Here is a 19,266-nt window from a genome sequence, read left to right as displayed (position 1 = left end):
GGACGGATGTCTTTAGAGGCTGGCGAATAATTAAGCGTTCTGCGCTTATCACTTAAATGGTTTTGTTCGTCTTACAGTATATCGCTTACAAAACAAAAAAGAATCCCTGAAAAACGATTAACCCCCCCAACCCCCCCTTCCTTTTTTCTCCTTGTCTTACATTTCTTTGACCTTTGTTTCACTGCCATCCTTGGGCTTCTCCGGAATATGCAAGTACTTTCTCACCAAAAATAGTGATAAGCAGTTTTGCAGGAACGTTTATCTGAGCAAACAACGAAAATCACGCTTAAGTTCTGCCCTTGCGGGGCAACAGCCACATACCGGTCCAAACTTATACTTAAATGAACGTAAATAAGTGGATGAGGTCAAGAGAATTGTGGGGTTGAATGTACAAACATTGACAAGTTGTGGAGAAAGATGAATGGTGATGAATGAATATTAAAAATGAACAGCTGAGCAGTTATTCATCTCAATTTACCTTTACTTACCCTCCTGTTAAGTTGGCTTCTCAGGAACAACAATAATGTTTCCAGGTCACTTTGACCCAGGCTGATGATTAATTGATGATTAATGATGAAAATGCACATTAGTAACTGCTTTCATTAAAAATATTTCAATTTAACCACTTTTAACAATTTTCAGCATGAAATACTATTATCTGTAGTTCTTTAACTTTAAAATTAGTCAATTCTATGTTTAATGTTTCAAAAGAATTCTGATAAACAATAGTAACCAGTTTAATTGAAAATATTTCAAATTAAAACGTTTTAATTGTTGAGACGATAGCAAAAGAAAAAACTACAAATTTGTAATTCTTTAACTTTAACTCATTCATTCTCAGCCATTTTCACTGAAGCAACCCCCCTTCGCTCCTGGCTAATTTACTGGATTTTGACTGATTTTGCAAGGCCCACAGAATATTCTGTTCTATTGCATAAACCTACCTGAAAAACACCAAAAGATAGATTAGAATCTCTTCTTTTATCAGGAAAAAGAGTATATTTGTATCTGTTTCTGTTTTGCATTAATTAGCATTAGAATATAGCTGAGTTTCGTCAATATTCACAAACCTGTTGAAAACAATGACAAAAAGAGCTTGTTGCAACATGGCCCTGGCTGATCTATTATACTCCGATGCCATCTGTTGGTCGTTTATTATTATTTTTTGAATAACTACCATTGCTTTAAGCCACCTATTCATGTTAGAAGCTGCATCAAAGTCTTTTGTATGCTCTTGCATTAAAAAAAATAATAAAAAAATAAAAAATAAATAAAAAGTTTTTGAGAGGGATGAACAAAGTATTTAAAAATGTATTTTTTTCTTTTCTTTCCTTTTTTTTATTTTTTATTTTTACACGTTTTTGGGTTTGAATGAGTTAAAATGGGTCAATTTGACCCAGCTATGTTTAGTGTTCCAAAAGCATTCCAATAAACATGAAAATATGTTAAAGTAAAACCATTTTAATTGATGAGAAGTTTCACAACAAAAACTACTAATGTGTAGTTTTTCAACTTAAAAATGGGTCAATTTGACCTGGGCTATATTTAATGTTCCAAAAGCATTCCATTTAGACATTTGAACTGAAAATATGTCAGAGTGGACACTTGTGTAATTGAGAAGTTTCATAACCAAAGCTAAAAATATTTGTACTATTTCACCCTTAAAATCAATCAATCAATTTGACCCAGAATGTTTAATAATGCAAAACAACCCAATATAAAATGGTTTTCTTTTTTACCGTTTTCATTGCACATATGACAAAATAAGCTGTTGACAGGTCCTGAGTGGTACTTGTTGAGTGGTACTTGACCTGGTTAGTGACAAATAAACTGACAGACGAAAATCCACTTCCGTCAGTGCTTTTTTATTTTATTTTATTTAGTTTTTTAAGTTTCTTGTCATTAGGCTGGAAAACGGCAATCCGCCCGTGACGAAGCGTCCATCATTACGGCGGTATGCTCACCTCCGGTTTTAGTATCATTAATTACATTAACTCAATTGCTCCCAAAAACGTATAAATGCGTTCTATTTTAAATATTACTATGCTCCCAAAGACATATCTATATGTTTTTGTTGTTGTTTTTTTATGTTTTTTTATGCTAGAGCTTACAGAAGGCTTTGATGCAGCCTCAGAACTGAAGGGAATGCTTGAAGCAATTGGAGGTATTCCAAAAATGGCCAGCAGGTGGTAGCAAAGTATGAGAGCTCAACCACGGCATGAAAGCGATTTGTGAATAATGATGAAATTTAGCTATATTCTAATGGTAATTGCTGCAAAAATATATATATTATATATTATAACTATATATTTTTTTTGTTGTTGAAAGAACAGACTCTAATCTTTCCTTTGGTAGGTTCCACATTAGTATAGAAATATAGCACAACATTCTCTGGGCCTTGCAAAATCAGTCAAAATCCAGTAAAACAGCTGGGAGCAAAGGGGGTTGCTTCAGTGAAAATGGCTGTGAGTGAATGAGTTAATAGAAAGGGCACTTAACTGATAAAAAAAAATACATGTACTAAATTTTCAGTTAACAATTTTTCCCCAACTCTATATAATAATAAATGATTTTCTTGTAAAAGTCTATACACACAAAAAGCCTCAGCACAAAAAAACTCTCAAGGTTAGATAATGGCAAGCTACTGCGTCTCTTTTTGTGCTTGTCCTGTGCTTTGGATGAATATTTCCTTGAAACGTTAAATTCTGAAGGACTGCTTTAAAATGGTAATACAATATTTGTAAATGTGACGGGATTCTCAAAGGTCCTTTTTAAAGTTGTACTTTTTTTTAATGACATCCATTTGGTATTTTTTACTTGCCTTTTTATGTTAGGTTTTGATATCTAAACCTTACAGTAGAAATTGTGTTTGGTTGTTTTTCACTAGCACGCTAAATTAATCCTATTTTACTTCAAGCTTGAACATGCCTGAATTGTGCCGGTACTAAAAAACTCCTGGGTCGGCATTTTTAAGTTTTTTCAATTTCCACCGTTGAAAACAGGCCCTTCTTCTCTGCCCTCCACTTTCAGCTTTCTTCCATTTGTCTTTTAATGCTTATCAGCTTCCCACTGTTGAATAATCGTCGAATTGAGCGGAATAATGACTTTCTTATCTTCCACATTATCAAGCGTGTCGCACATTTTTCAAGGCGCGTTCGGCAATTTACCCAGTAGTACAATGCTGCACGTGGGCTGTAGAAACACCTTTTTTTTCCTACCTTGAAATAATTTTGTCCTTCTTTTACCATCTCCCCCCCCACCCCCCTCACAATTTGCTGGGATGATGGTTGTACAGAGAAATGCTTCGACGTGATTGAAAGCTATGTAAATTGAATTCTATCTCTGCGGATACCAGCTGTAGAAATTTCCCTAAAGATGTTTTTAGGGGGAAAAAATCCCTTCTCTTCTCCTTGAAAGGACATTTGAGTTGCCTGCCACTCAAAATGTGTTTCCAGCCTTCAGCATCAGGTGATAGACTTGACGGTGAGCTGACATTCTTTTTGCCATGCTTGCTGCCAAGACTCAACTCGACTACGAAAACGTATTGAGCGCATGGAAGCAAAAAGTCACCAAAGTGGGTGCGGATAGATGTTGAAGCAGATGAGGAAGAGCAAATCATCGCTTGAGATAATGGAAATAAAACCAGAACACTTGGGGTGAGATTTGTTTGAAAGCTTACCCAGGAGAAAAAACACACTCAACTGCATTTAAAGATCTGTTCGTTGCCATTTTTTACGCTACTCGCTACATTATGCGTGTTGCTCCCTAATCCCCATTTGTAATTAAATGTGTACTCAGGCGCTAGCTGCGCTAGGTTATGTAAACCCAGACTATCATTGTGGCTCTTAACGCAGCATGTGGAATGAAGGATGAGAATGTGCCACCTCAGTCTTCCCATGCTTTATGTGCCTTGTCGTCTTTTTCCCCCTCCACCAAACGCACACACGCTTTTAAACTCTCCCTCTTCCTACTGTGAGGTTTTCCCACTCGGCGCTCAGTGTGTGCATACAGTGGAAATAAAAGTGTCTCTTCTGCCATCCGAAAAAATTGACAACTCCACAAGTCTCACGGGCATGTGGGTGAGTTCACAAGGAATCGAACCAATTCAAGGAAGAAAGGGTTGATTCTTGTATGTGACGTCACTTACATGAAAGGACAAAGGGACTGACTTTCAAACAACAGTTATCATACACCTGACCAGCTTTGATTTGCTTGGTCTTAGTATCATTTTCATATTTTATTACATATTCCAGTCACACTGCTTTTATGTGTTTTCTGCCATCTCCAAATTGTCCACCTTTCTCATCAAACCTATTTTTCACCTGGCACAGTAGCTGCCTGTCTTATACTGTGCTGCCCTCTGATGGTGGGCATGGTTCTCTTATTATGTGGCCTTTACAACTTGTCTTATGGCTCCCAGATGATGAACAATTTTCACCCACCATCAATGAATAGTATAATCATTAAGAGGTTCAATATGTTATAAGTCTGGTTATATAGTATAACATGGTCATAGTCTTTCAAAGATAATGTCCAACCATTTTGTGAAGTACTTGTTCTCATTAGGGTCTAAAATTCAAACCTGGGTACAATTTATTTTTCAATATGTGCTTCAATGAACATACATTATTTTAATATTCTTAACCCTATGATAAAAAAGGAGGTCAAAAATGACTTGAAAATGTTATTTTCTCTCAAAATCTTTGTCATAAAAAAAACAAACAAACATGAATTAGCATTCCAGGTGGTCCTCAACAAACCTTTTTGATAAGCTGCCATTTGAAATTTTTAATTTAACTAAAAAAAAATTTAAAACATTTTTGAATTACCACCCTTCCATAAGTGGGTCTTAAATGACTCACATTGATTTCTGATGCAATTCTGATGGAAACTAGAGATGTTCGATACCACTTTTCTCAGACTGATACCAATACTAATAGTCGAGTACTCAACTCTTTAGTTGTCACCGATACCGAAACCCTGTAGCGATACCACAAGCATTTTTGATACATAACATTTCCCCCAAAAATCAATCACAGATCATTTTAAATTGAATAGGGATAGACTGATTATTGGCGGGCAGCACGGTGGCTGACTGGTTAGCACGTCCGCCTCCCAGTGCTGAGGACGTGAGATCGAGTCCGGGCTTCGGCCTTCCTGGGTGGAGTTTGCATGTTCTCCCCGTGCTTGCGTGGGTTTTCTCCGGGTACTCCGGTTTCCTCCCACATTCCAAAAGACATGCATGGCAGGTTAATTGAACACTCCAAATTGTCCATAGGTGTGATTGTGAGTATGGTTGTTCGTCTCTGTGTGCCCTGTGATTGGCTGGCAACCAGTTCAGGATGTACCCCGCCTACTGCCCGAAGCCAGCTGGGATAGGCGCCAGCTCCCCCGCGACCCTTGTGAGGAAAAGCAGATGGATGGATGGATGGATGGATGATTATTGGCGCTAATATCCAACATTTTGAAAAATATCTGAATCGGTCGTTTTGAAAAATCTGATGGCCTCAAATATTTTAAAATTTTGGAAAACTTTATTTACTGTAACTATTTACTTGTTTAAATTCATATTAAACATTTTAAGACATACTGATGACCCTTAAAGCGCCCTGAACTTGAAGATGTCTATTGTCTAAGATTTTTTTTTTTCTGTTCAATCAACATTATGCTGAAAGACATTTCAACAATATTAATTGTTTTTCTTTGAAATTTGGAAGTAAATATTTTCCCTTTTAGTGGAAGTGAAATATCGGCCTCCTACTAATAATTTATATCAGTATCGGCCCTGGGGAATATTATTATTTTTTTTTTTTAAAACAATCTAATCTCTTCACCTAACTCGGACATCTTTGATGAAAATTATTAATTCAAAGTTTGCACCGCATCCCACAAAAACCATAAGCATTAACTTACATTTTGACCTCAAGTTTGTGAAGCATATGTTACTATCAGGTATCAACAAATTGGTGGATTCATCCACCAAAATAATAGATCAAGTAAACACAAAGGGAAAAAAACTGTGATCAACCACACAAAAGGAGGTGAAGACACCACGGACCAGATGGTTGCCACCTCTGCTGTGCTACAACATCCTTGACCGCGCCTCCATAAATTCAAAAGTGGTATCACCATTGCATGACAGCTTTTTCTCAATGAACTCTGAAAATGAGCTCATGACTGCAAATGGCAATCATTGAGGTAATGAGAAAGTAGCAGCAATTTTTCCACCAAAATTCCCCTCTGGCTAATTCTAGATATGGTGATTTACTAATGTGGTAAGTTTTTCCTCAGCCTTTCTTTATATGTGACCCCTGTGTGTCTGTACACACCAAGCTGGGGTTTTACAAACATTAATCATCACAAACTGCCATTAATCATGGAGTCAACACCTTTCAGGTGAAACACGTCCGCTTGGCTTTGAATAATCCATTTTATGGAGACGTATAGAACCCTTGCGGAATGCCATTGAATGACTTTCCAGCTATTAGGTTAAGACAAAATCATAGCGGGTGTGAGTCAGCTATCTTCTATGTTGTGGAATGAATTAGAACAAATACACATTTATTTAAAGATTTTTTTGTTTTAAATCGTTCGATTGTGCTTGCGTGTCTTGTCTTGTTTCCGATGCTGATTATATCTGTCACATGTTGATAAAGCACTGCGGATTTAGCTCAACCTCATGTAAAGCCTATTCAATGTCTGCTGCGCAAAACCGCTTACTGTTTCATATTGACGCCACACCACCACAGCTTATGAATTTTCAGATTCTCCTCAGTCTATCTCCTGCTTATGTGAAACACAGGAAGAATATTTTTAATCCTGCTCATTGTTGACCTTTTACTCAATTGTTTTGGCTTGCAATGTAATCTAAATACAGTTTGATAATAATGAGTTTTCCTTTTTTGTAATTAATTAATACAGTTGTTTTATTGTTTATATGTATAATGTACGATGGCGTATTAGGGCCACGTACACACACACACACACACACACACACACACACACACATATATATATATATATATACATTTTTATTTAATTTTTTCCTCTTTTTTTTCTTGCTTGTATAAATATTTTTTTTTCTAAAGGGGGAGGTAATATTCAGAGAAAAAACTCACAAATTTGCCACTTTATAAACCTCAGAAACTTACGACAAATACGCGTAGCGTAGCTTTAGTCTAATGTGAGGATTCGTTGGTGGTTAATGGGACACTGGTTATAAAATGAAAAGTCAGGATGGAGACGGATTCATTCTTAATTGAAACTTTACTTGTCATACATGGCAACTAGAGCGGCATGTTTTCCTGATCCCCTATCAGCTGACTAATCAGAAGCTAGCATACTTTAGGTAAATGCAAGTGAATGACAGAGAGCAGCAGATTTGACACATCAACTAAGCTACTTGTACAAAAAAATACCAAAATATTTAAATGTGTAAATAATATTCTGGAAACATAAATGTAAAAGTAAATACCTACACATTTTAACAAATTAACTTAAATGCTTGTTCCTCAGGGCGTGGACCTTCGCAAAGCGAGGCGTCTTTATCGCTGGCCGTACCCAACGCTTCAAAGAACAAATGCTTATGGTTAATGTCTGCTAAAGCAATTACTAATTCCTTATTCGAAAACCGATCGAAAAGTATTGGCACAAACATCCGAGTAGTACGCTACGTGTATTTCTCGTAAATTTCTGAGTTTTTTCTCTCTTGCAAATCTGCCACCTTATAATTTTGCAAATTTGCCACTTTATAAACTTGCAAATTTACGACTTTGTTAAATGGCAAATTTGTGAGTTTTTTTCTCTGATTATTGCCCCCACCCTCTAAAAAATTTAAAATAAATTAATCTTAATCTTAATCTTAATAATCCTTATTATTGCCCCCCCCCCAAATAAATAAATAAATAAATCTCATAAGAAATGCACAGTGAGCACAAACTGATTTAATCATTGTGTCAGAAGTCTGACCAAAAGCTATATTAGAACCCTCCGAGATGTTTTGAGTTCATTGTGTGCTTTTTGGCGCATACGAAAAATGGCTCCTACCCTCTCAGGTATACTTGAACAACAAACTCATTCAGGAAAGGGGAGAAAATGTCATATCAGTGCATTTTGAAATTTCCTTTCAGAAGTCGAGCCACTCATGCATTTGTGTAGATATGTGAGACTTGACAACGAATCATATTGTAAAGATTTACAGTATATGTGCATGTGTGTGTATATAATGAAAATAAACACCAAATTGACAGAATTGTCACTGTTTCAGGATATAATGACAAAAACACTCTAACTGCCAAAGCAAATAAAATGGGGGGGAAATGGAATGTTTCATCAGCTGAACTGTTAATTGTGTTAAGTGTAGGGTAACGCACGGCATCTTAATTGACATTTAAAATGACATTTACAATTCTGCTCTCTAGAGAACGTTTGTATGTGTTTTTTATCACATTAATATATTGACGCAAACACTTTATTTGCATCAAGAATGCTTGAAACTTACAGCATCTTGCAAAAGCTTCTTATTTGCATTAAAATGGGTATTATTTGAATAAAATAACAGCACAATAATTGCACACACATTGCATACTGATGTTTTATTCACAATGTATACCCAAATGTATCTACAGTGTATGTTTACTTTTTGGTAAAGTTTATAAACTACTGTGTGCAAGAATTAAGCACTGTACAGTATTATGTTTTATATTACAGTTATTGTTAAGAACATTCACATGAATTGTGACCACAGATTGTTGAGCACAGCTTATTTTAAAGCAAAGACAATCTCAAGTTTTGCTTCAAGATTGATTGCAACCTTTTTTTTAGGCAAATCCTGCTCGAGAAAATTTATAAATAAGCACAGGCACTGAAATCAAGCTAATGTTTGAATTGCATCACGGGGAATTTAGAGTACTGCATAGCCCATAATGGTTCGCATACAGAAGACACATCTATGGGGCCTCTCCCTTAAGTGTGGTATTGTGCTGAGCAAAAAAAAATTCTGAATGGATGTGTGCACAAATTGTCTCATGAATATTTAACAAAAATGCACACATTATATTAAATTGTAACTATACTATTTTCCAGTAGCAGGTTCATTATTTCATTTTCTGCAAGTGTGCTACAATTGCTGCATTTTTTTAATGTGTATTAATCAGAGTTAACCCATGAATTTGCATACATTTGAATTAATTTAGACTAATTATGGTATATTCAGTCTACAACAAAACACAGCCAATGGTTGCATAAAAACTCTTAGCATTAAATATCAACACATGAGAGATTTATTGCCATGTTTATGTGTACTTGCTTTTTTAAAAATATATTTTTTATATATAATATATTATTTTCCCCTCTTCAAGCTCTGGCAATGTAGTTTCAATTCAGGGGTAAAGGCAGAGAGCAAAATCTGTAGTATATTAAGACAAAACTTGCATGACAAATGAAAAACAGTGGTACTTATTGTTTTAAAATATGCATAAGCACAAAAGCAACCTACTACTGACCACCAGATTTCATAACTCATTATGTATTTTGCCTTTCCTTTTGAACTCAAGTAAACAAAAATCCATCCAATTGCCTTCAAACCTTCATGATGTGTTTCAGCATCTTAGAGATTGTGTTCATGATGTTGGAGTCATTTCCAATTGCTTCTATTTTCCGTTGACAAAATCCCCCCCGTCCCCAAAATATTACACAATTAGAGCAAAGACCTAAACAGAACGCTGCGGAGGGGTATTGCTGAGGAGGAAGTGGCATGATGATTTAATTTTCTGCACACTGAGCAGCACGTGAGCGCATCACAGCCCCGAGCTGCCAGACATTGGCCTGCCATGTGCCGGATGATGAATACTGCTGCCACCGTGCATGTGGGACATGTATCTGTGTCTCTCATGGATACAAGATTTTATTTTCCTTTTTATAGATGGTCTGAGAGTATGTTTTCATAGCAAACAAATGTGTGTGATCGAACCCTGCAGTTCTGAGTCTCATCAGATAACCACTGGGGTTCCACAAGGTTCGATGTTAGGCCCCCTTTTATTATTCAGCCTTTATTTAAATGATTTGCCTACCATTTGCATATATGGTTGCTCCAACTTTAGAATTAGATCGTTTTGTTTTCCCTTTTATAGAGTGTATGTTACGCTTTCATAGCAAACGTGCTTTATTTAATCCGAGGTGTCTGCACCAGAAACAAAGCTGCCACAGAAACAAGTGAAGCAAACATGATCATAATATCTGCATTCTTGCCTTTGACTGCATCCAAGGGAAACTCTAAGAATGAATATAATCCATGATGGATGTCGGAATAGGCCCTGTGATTCAAGGTGTACCTTGCCTATCGCCCACGGTCAGTTTGGAAACATTCCAGCTCAACTGTGACTCTATTGAGGACTAGTGTTATTAAGAAAATGGTGATAGGTGTTAGAATAGGAAAAAATGGAAATCTAAATAGGCCTAGTGGTTGGCTCACATCTCTGAGGTTCCGAGACTGAATCTGGGCTCTAGCCTTCCAGTGTTTAGTTTACATTTTCTCCCTGTGTTTATGCGGGATCCTTGGATGGCAGTCACCAAATGCCCACTTTACAGATCGGTGCGCTCCCTGGCCAACTTTACATCATCCGCCCTTGGTGTCCTGCTTGCAGTTCCTTATAAAAATGCTTTGTGCACTTGGATTTCTTGTAAATCAGTTTTATCCTTCCAAAATTTAAAGAGCTGTGTGCCTCTTAACCCCTGGGCGTTATTATAGTTTGAATAAATTCTTGTAATTTTTGCCAAAATCTGGCATTTCCTTTGAAGTGTGATAACTTAGTCATTTATGAATATTTTTTTCACTTTCAACCGCTCAAAATGTTCAGTGGCATCAGACCTATCTACACACACATATATATATATATATATATATATATATAGATTTTTTTTTTTTTTTTAATGCCCCCTATGGACAACAATAGCAGTATTATGCTAATAGCAAGACTAACTATGCTGTATATATATATAAAATAAAAGAATAATTTGAATATTTCATATGACATAGTTAGAGGCTCAAACAAGTCCATAAGTCATAACAATAGAATTTTTTATGCATGCATTTTGTATTCATTTATTAGCCTTTGGCGCCACCTAGTGGATTTTTGTGTTAACACTCTCAACACACAAATTCCTCTATTTTCATGTTTATGACTCGTCAAAGAAGCGATTGCATCAGTAATCACGGAAAATGCATTATAACACATCAGGTTTACAGCATATCAAAAACTGTGATTTATAATGGGAGTCAATGAGCCAAAATCGGGCATTATTACAACAATTTCGTGTGAATCTCTCCCTCCTGTTTGGTAATAATTATAAATTACAGCATGGCGCCAATTTGAACTTCTACATTTTTAAACAATCCTGGTAAAATGTCAGGTCCCTAGTGTATTTTTTTTAATTGCTTTTTCTTTGATGAAAAACAGAAAAACAGAAAAAAGCCAGAAAATGGACAAATAACGCCCAGGGGTTAAGCGACAATTTTGTGGAGAATAAAATCGCTGAAAAATTCCCATTTTAAACTGTGCCAAGCTTTGTGTTTGTTTGTGAAATACCAAAACAAAGTCTAGCCCACCTGCGCAGATTTAGATCACCCCTTGCGCCAGACTTGCAATAGTACGGAATAATTGGATTGCAATAGTACGTTCCCAAATCCTAGAAGGATTTTTTTGTCTTTGCCTCCCCAAAGAAGGGAGAGGCGAGAGATAAGCTAGACAATGGGTGCAGGATGAAAGAGAAGCAATGGGATTGGCGGTACATTTTACTAAAAAAACTATATTCTGCCCCAGCCTAAACATAGTAAACTTTGCACTCGAAAGAGAGTAAAATATTACATGTAATTGAAAAAAATAAAATAAAAAATCCCTCCAATGTTCAGAAACAACCTTCAGCATAGGAGATGGCCACTCTATCACTTGAGCTGTACCATGCCTACTTTTGGATAACATTGCTGGTGTGTCCAAAAGGGGACCAAAAAGGGACGGAGGTATGAGGATTCCACCAGACACCAGCGATATAATGACACACAACAGGACTGGCATGGCTCTAGGTTCGATGTTTTGGAGGCAAAGATGATGACGATGAAGTTGCCATGCAGGCAAGAGAATTAGAGAAAGACCCATGAGAATGTTGGTACGTGTAGTGTGAGATAAGACATGAGGGGAGTTGGTGTGAGAAGGATACAAAAGATACGTTACTGTACATGGTAAAAATGACACACTGGGGTGACCCCAACAGGACAAGCCAAAAGGAAAAGAAGAAAGAAAAGGGGGGAAAAAACTTTCATGTTTGTCTGTTCAAACTCAATCTGTGTCAGTTAACAACTGCAGTTCTGAGTCTCTTCAGCCAATGACTGGGGTGCCACAAGGTTCTATCTTAGGTCCCTTTTTAATGCATCCTTCATATGAATAATTTCCCTATTTGTGTATGTTTTTCCTGCAGAGGCATCCATCCTGTCCTACGATGGCAGCATGTACATGAAGGTGGTAATCCCAAATGTGGTGCACACAGAAGCGGAAGATGTCTCGCTTCGCTTCATGTCCCAAAGGGCTTTCGGTCTGCTCATGGCAGCCACATCCCGCGAGTCAGCAGACACTCTGCGACTGGAGCTGGACAGCGGAAGGGTCAAACTGACGGTCAACTTAGGTATCGTATACAGCCCCACCCCGAACCCCTGGAAGCTGACCTCGACTGGCTTCAGGGGAAGCCTTTTTGTTTATGCATTTTCTTCTGTCTTGCCTTTTTTTTTGTGCAGACGTAAAATCAGACCTAACACATACTAAACCAGTTTTTGGAGTTGCATGTTTTGCTGACTTGCCTGGGCTGTATTTTTTTCTGGCCTTGTCTTTGGAGATTGTCCAATCTAACACTTAACTCTTTTGTCTTCTGCTGATCATAATACCAAATCAGTCATTTTCTTCTTTTTTCATCTCAATTTTGATTTAAATTTTTTGAGAATGATCTCATATTTTGTTGCAACATTGTAGATTATCTATTGTCGGAAACATTTAGTACTGCCACATTTTCTGCATTCTTGATGTGTGGGTCTGTATTTTTATTTTTTATTTTTTTGGAATCTTCATCATAGCAGATTCATCCATGAGTGTATCTCTTGGTTTAGTTAGCATCTCCCATGCCTGGCTCAAAGATGGCACTCACCCCTTCAAAGGCCCCGAGCCTGCGGCCCGCCTGGCAAACAGCTTGATGCCACAGCACCCAGCGCACTTGCAGACCAGGCATGCCTGACATGTTATATTGACGCTCAACAGATTGTAGATGATAATCATGTGAATAACCTCTATTAGCCAATTTTTAAACTCCTAAAGGACCATGTGGTTTTCATCCAAGCACTGAAAATGTAGACTTTCCGTTACAGGAAAAATATTGTTCGACCACAGTTTTGCCCTCTAAATTGGCGTCAACATGCCTTCTCTACGGTTGTTGGTGCTGCGTGGCTCGAGGGTGTTTGCTCCCACTTTTCTGTTGCGGTTGACGGCACATGACCTGCCTGGTCACATGAATTTCAAACTGGAGGTGCAATATTCTTGACATGTCATAACATTACACCAGCCAATCAGTTGATTTTCTAATATTACATAGTTGATCATAATGACAATATCTTGCCTCTATTGCTGAGTTTTGAGATTGATGTGGCCATTAATTTCCAAGCGGACATTTTCATATTAAAATTTGACCATGACGTTGCAAACAACTCTCTAACATTTCCAGTATAATCATTAGAAGTGCAGTGTCAAGGGGGACGTGACTGGTTGCGGGATGGTGGAACCAAACAAAGGCTGTGACACAGGAACAAGTGCAATATGATAAACTTTAATGAAACAGGGAGAACGGTAAGCAGACAACTATGGCTTGATGGGACGTGACTGGACTGGTCACCATGACTGGACAGGACGTGACTAGACTGGTTGCCATGACTGGTCAGGGTGTGACTAGACTGGGCGCCATGACTGGAACTGGAGCGTGACGTGACAAGACCCGATTTGCCTTGACTTGACTTGCTGTGGCGTGACTATGATTTGGCTCAGGCTGTGGCTTGGCTGTGATGAAGACGACTTGGCTGTGACAATGGTTACTTGGCTGTGCCGAAGACGACTTGGCTCTGACAATGGTTACTTGGCTGTGACGAAGACGACTTGGCTGTGACATAGATGACTTGGCTGTAACGAAGACAACTTGACTGTGAAGAAGACGACTTGGCTGTGGCAAAGACGACATGGCTGTGACCAAGACTACTTGGCTGTGACCAAGACGACTTGGTTGTGACAATGGTTACTTGGCTGTGACAAAGACGACTTGGCTGTGACAAAGACAATTTGACTGTGACAAAAGCTTGGCTGTGACAAAGGCTTGGCTTTGATGGGACAAGACACACGGACTTCCACACATAACGTCTACAGTGCTCCCACACTGACTGGACAGACACAGCAAACTAAATACACCAACACTAATTACTTGACAAGGAGCACCTGGGGAAGACACACAGATGGACGTGGTTACACCGGCCGAGACGAGGGAAAAGACAAGAAACACAAAACAAAACACTGATCACACTGACAAAAAGGAACATGAACACCTAAAATCAAACTAAAACCCAACCCCACAGAAACGAAACATGACATGCAGGTGATAATTGGATACTATTTTTATATTCCCAAATTCTGAATATTTTGGCAAATTTAAATGGCCGCTGGCATCATGTGACCGTCCCCAGAAGGTGGCCTTCTCTTGCACTTGGATGTCTGCAGCTGTAACTTTGAAGGATGCAAATTCATCTGTCATTTATTCTCCCCTCCCCATCTAGACTGTGTCAGGATAAACTGTAACACCAGTAAGTCAACATTCTTCTTCTGGAGCCTTTCTTCCTTCGATAAATGTTTGATTAGGAGAGGCAGTGTGCCAGTTGCAAAAGGGCTGAGATGTGTGCATGTGAGGGACTGATAAGAGGATTTCACAGATAAGAGAGGGAGAAGTAATAGCCCGAGATCAAAGTTATGCAAATCTGACTTAATGTTCTCCATATATTTTAAACGGCCCATTTCAGGAATTAATTCAGGGAACTAGTTTTTAATAGTTCCCTGTATGCCTGGTATAATAACTCAAAATCATTTGTTTTTTCAATTATATTGTAATAGTTACAGTGCATCTTTTTTGGCACTGTATTTAGTTGCTGTTTCTCAAGACAAAAACTCAACTTTTATCAATTTGTAGAAGGACTTTGGTTTGACTTTGCAGTACAGTGAGTACACCCAATCACCCTTAAAATAAATGTTTTTTTGTACTTGTGTATAATACCATCCCATGATAAAGCATAAATGCTTTTAAATCGAGATTAACAACTTTGCTCTTTTCCCTTATCTATGACTACGGTCTTTCAAAGTACTGTATTTTTAAAATAATGTTTTTGAAAATCTTATTCTTGCTCTAGTCTGTACGCTCTTTTAGTAAATGTAGTAAGCTATTCATTATTTCTATACTTTGCTTTTAAATTAACTGCTTTAAATTGTTTACTTTCAAATACAATATAAGAAGTATATTGAATTATGTATGCACCATAAATCAGTGATTTTATTTATTTATTTATTTTTACAACCTCTAGGTCAGGCGTTACCAACCTTTTTGAAGATGATAGTTGATGAGCTTTTATTTTTCACGGAAGGATTCCAGATATCTTGCCTGTGTATGTCTCAGATTTAGTCCATTCAAACTGTAATTTTAAGTCTAGCGTGGATACCTAAATGACCACAATGATTAACCTACCGGTGTGTTAAAAATTGAGTTCCACCAATGAACTCTTGTAGTGGTACAAGCGCTCCCTCTAACGTTCAGTGATGTCCCTTTGCCTCCCTGACTGCTTTCCTTATTGACTATTCATGTCATGATAATCTGTCGTTTGTAATTTGACTGAAACAAGGGTGAACATTTGGGAATGGAGAGATGCAATTAAACTAGATCAGCGACAGTAATGAGCTAACTGGATGTAAGTGAGGGATAAGGGATCATTTATCTAGTTTTTTCTAAGCAGAGTTTTTGTATGAGTAACAGCAAATGGGCCTGTGCTTGTTGACAAATATTTTCCTCTATTGAAAAATACAAAAATTTCCAAACTACAACCCCCACGCCCCCTCAAAAAAATCATTCTAATTATGATTCATTTAATTTGCTGTGGAGATGATTTGTTTTTGTTTGTTGCACCCTTGTCTAATCAACTGACTAATTACCGGTCCTCTTCAGGCAAAGGTCCTGAGGCTCTTTATGCTGGACAAAAGCTCAACGACAATGAATGGCACTCAGTGCGAGTTGTCCGGCGCGGTAAAAACCTCAAACTTATTGTGGATGACGACATGGCTGAAGGTATTTGCATGAATGTCTGCTCTTATAACACACAGTCCTAGGTAGAGGTACTGCATGCTACACGGTAATTCTCGACTCTTATACCGCTTATGCGCTTAAATTTTTAGGCCAGATGGCAGGCGATCACACCCGTCTCGAATTCAACAATGTGGAGACGGGCATCCTTACTGAGAGGCGCTTTGTATCCTCGGCGCCCTCTTCATTTATAGGACACCTCCAGGTATAAAGTCTATGGAAAAGGATAGGGCCAGTGAAGAGAGAGAGAAAATAAGTTTGGCATGATTCTTAGTTTATTCTCAGAATTCTTACTTTAAAGTCAGAATTTTCACTTTCTTTAAAAATAAAAAATAAATGTAAATCTCACTTTAAAGTCAGAATTCCGACTTTATTCTGATTTAAGTGAGAATTTTCACTTTATTGTCAGAATTCTGACTTCAATCTCAGAATTATGACTTTAAAGTGAGAATAATAGTAGCACTAATAAAGTCTGATTTAAAAGTGAGAATTCTGACTTTATTCTTGTCACTTTAAAATTAGAATTCTCACTTTATTCTCAGAATTCTTACTTTAAAGTCAGAATTCTGACTTTAATCTCATAATTTTGACTTTATTAGTGCTAATATTATTCTCACGTTAAAGTCAGAATTTTGCGATTAAAGTCAGAATTGAGTGATAGTTCTAACTTTATTCTCAGAATTCTGACTTTAAAGTAAAAATTCTGACTTTATTAGTGCTACTATTATTCTCACGTTAAAGTCAGAATTTTGAGATTAGAGTCAGAATTGAGTGATAGTTCTAACTTTATTCTCAGAATTCTGACTTTAAAGTAAAAATTCTGACTTTATTAGTGGTACTATTGTTCTCACTTTAAGGTCAGAATTCTGTGATCTGAATTCTGACCTTAAAGTGAGAATAATAGTAGCACTAATAAAGTCAGAATTCTGACTTTATTCTTGTCACTTTAAAGTAAGAATTCTGAGATTAAAGTCAGAATTAAGTGATAGTTCTCACCTTATTCTAAGAATTCTGACTTTAAAGCCAGAATTCTGATAATAAAGTCAGAATCCTTCCAACCTTGTTTTTTTCTCTTCACTGGCCCTAATTCCTCTTCCGTAAAAGCCCAATTCTTTGAAACGGTACAAGAAGTCAAGTTTTGTTCAGATGAAGTGGTATAACTTATTTTTCGCAACCCCGTCAGAGCCTCAAGTTCAACGGCATGCTATACATCGACATGTGCAAGAACGGGGACATCGACTTCTGCGAACTCAACGCCCGTTTTGGCATGCGCTTCATTATCGCCGACCCGGTGACTTTCAAGACCAAGGGCAGCTACCTGGGCTTGGCCACTCTGCAGGCTTACAACACGATGCACCTCTTCTTTCAATTCAAAACCACTTCTCCCGATGGCTTCATCCTCTTTAACAGCGGCGACGGGAGTGACTTTATTGCTGTGGAACTGGTCAAAGGGTGAGTGGGATAGCGCCCACAGAGGATTATTACATTGACGTAGTTGATTACAAGTAGTTGACCTCTTAAAGGTTTTCATGTGTTTTACCATTACCATTGATTTGGTCAGGGAAGGGATCATTAATCCTGCACTGTTTACATCACAGATTCATCCACTATGTGTTTGACCTTGGGAATGGCCCAAGTCTATTGAAGGGGAACAGTGACAACCCGCTGAATGATAACCAGTGGCACAATGTAGTAATCACACGAGATGCTTCCAACACTCACGCGCTCAAAGTGGACTCCAAGTCGGTCACCCAGAATGTCAACGGAGCAAAGAACCTTGACTTAAAAGGTAATCTTTACCTGCAATGACAAGTTTTAAATTGGGATATTCTGCTTTGTGATGATTTTTATTTAACCTTTTTTCCCCCTTACTCCTTCCTCATGTTTACTTTTTTACTATCTAAGAAACTTGGGGCGCTAATTAGTGCACCACCAGGCTTCCCATTCTGTCCCTGTCTTCCTCTGTTGATCATTGTTATTTTTTATGGTTTAGCTCAGATGGATTGTGACTATGAAGCCAAATTGCATTTTTTTTATTGGGCATGGTTTATCAGTGTTGTTGTTGCTGTTTATTTAAAAGACTGTTAGAACACAAACATGCTTATTTAGTCTGTAAGTTATTAGCCACTTATCAGTGATGAGACAATTCGAGTGTCAGTAAGCGATACGGCTAATGAATAATGAATGAATGGTACACGTTTCTTCTGACCCTAAAATTCTATATTTTATTTAAAAACAAATAGATTATGTTTAATGGGAAAAAAATGCTTTTTTTAATTTATCCAAATATTTCAAAAAAGGCTGTTTTAGAGCTGCAATTTTAATACCGTAATATCGCAATATTTATTTTTCCATCCAATAAAGTTGGGCTGCTAATTAGCGAACCGCCAGGCTTCCCGTCCTGTCTCCCTCTGTTGGTCTTTTTTATTTATTTATTTATTTTATGTTTCTCGGACGGGTTGTGACTGCGAAGACAAATTGCAATTTCTGATCGGACCGGGCTGAAGACATCATATGTTTATCACTGCTGATGTTACTGTTTAATTTTAAAACTGTTAGAACACAAACGTGTTTATTTAGTCTGCAAGTTATGAGCCGCTTACCAACAGACAGACTTTTAACACTGTTTTGTAATTACCAGAGCGACAAACACATTTATATTTCACTACATCAGGGGGAGTATTTAATGAGAGGAATAAAAAGGTAAAGGAAATGTAGTATCATGTCATTTTAATTATTATTGTTGTGTATAATTGTCATGGGACTTTGAAAAACAATAAAGAACTACTTCTCTCCACTCTGGAAAGCCCCAGTGACTTATTTAGTGAAACAATGTTCACAGTTAATGAT

At 37.5% G+C, this 19,266-nt stretch overlaps 1 protein-coding gene across 26 annotated transcripts in view; it reads left to right on the top strand.

Moving 5' to 3' along the window:
* nrxn3b (neurexin 3b) overlaps nucleotides 1-19,266 on the top strand; it is a 275,664-nt gene that overhangs the window by 103,408 nt on the left and 152,990 nt on the right. For 18 of the 26 annotated variants that reach the window (XR_013289415.1, XM_077552595.1, XM_077552597.1 and 15 more), the window contains 6 exons: nucleotides 12,472-12,675; nucleotides 14,852-14,878; nucleotides 16,282-16,401; nucleotides 16,509-16,621; nucleotides 17,600-17,868; nucleotides 18,015-18,205. Coding sequence is in view for 24 of the 26 variants with exons in the window: in XM_077552595.1 (XP_077408721.1) it covers nucleotides 12,472-12,675; nucleotides 14,852-14,878; nucleotides 16,282-16,401; nucleotides 16,509-16,621; nucleotides 17,600-17,868; nucleotides 18,015-18,205 (924 nt within the window). In the remaining 2 variants the exon portion in view is untranslated. The remainder of the gene's footprint in view (nucleotides 1-12,471; nucleotides 12,676-14,851; nucleotides 14,879-16,281; nucleotides 16,402-16,508; nucleotides 16,622-17,599; nucleotides 17,869-18,014; nucleotides 18,206-19,266) is intronic. The other 8 variants (XR_013289416.1, XM_077552596.1, XM_077552591.1 and 5 more) reach the window with 1 other exon arrangement.

The sequence above is a fragment of the Vanacampus margaritifer genome, chromosome 19, assembly GCF_051991255.1.
Source record: "Vanacampus margaritifer isolate UIUO_Vmar chromosome 19, RoL_Vmar_1.0, whole genome shotgun sequence".
In the NCBI taxonomy this organism is placed as follows: Eukaryota; Metazoa; Chordata; class Actinopteri; order Syngnathiformes; family Syngnathidae; genus Vanacampus; species Vanacampus margaritifer.
Note: the sequence above shows the minus strand (reverse complement) of the source record. Positions and strands in the feature narration are given on the sequence as shown.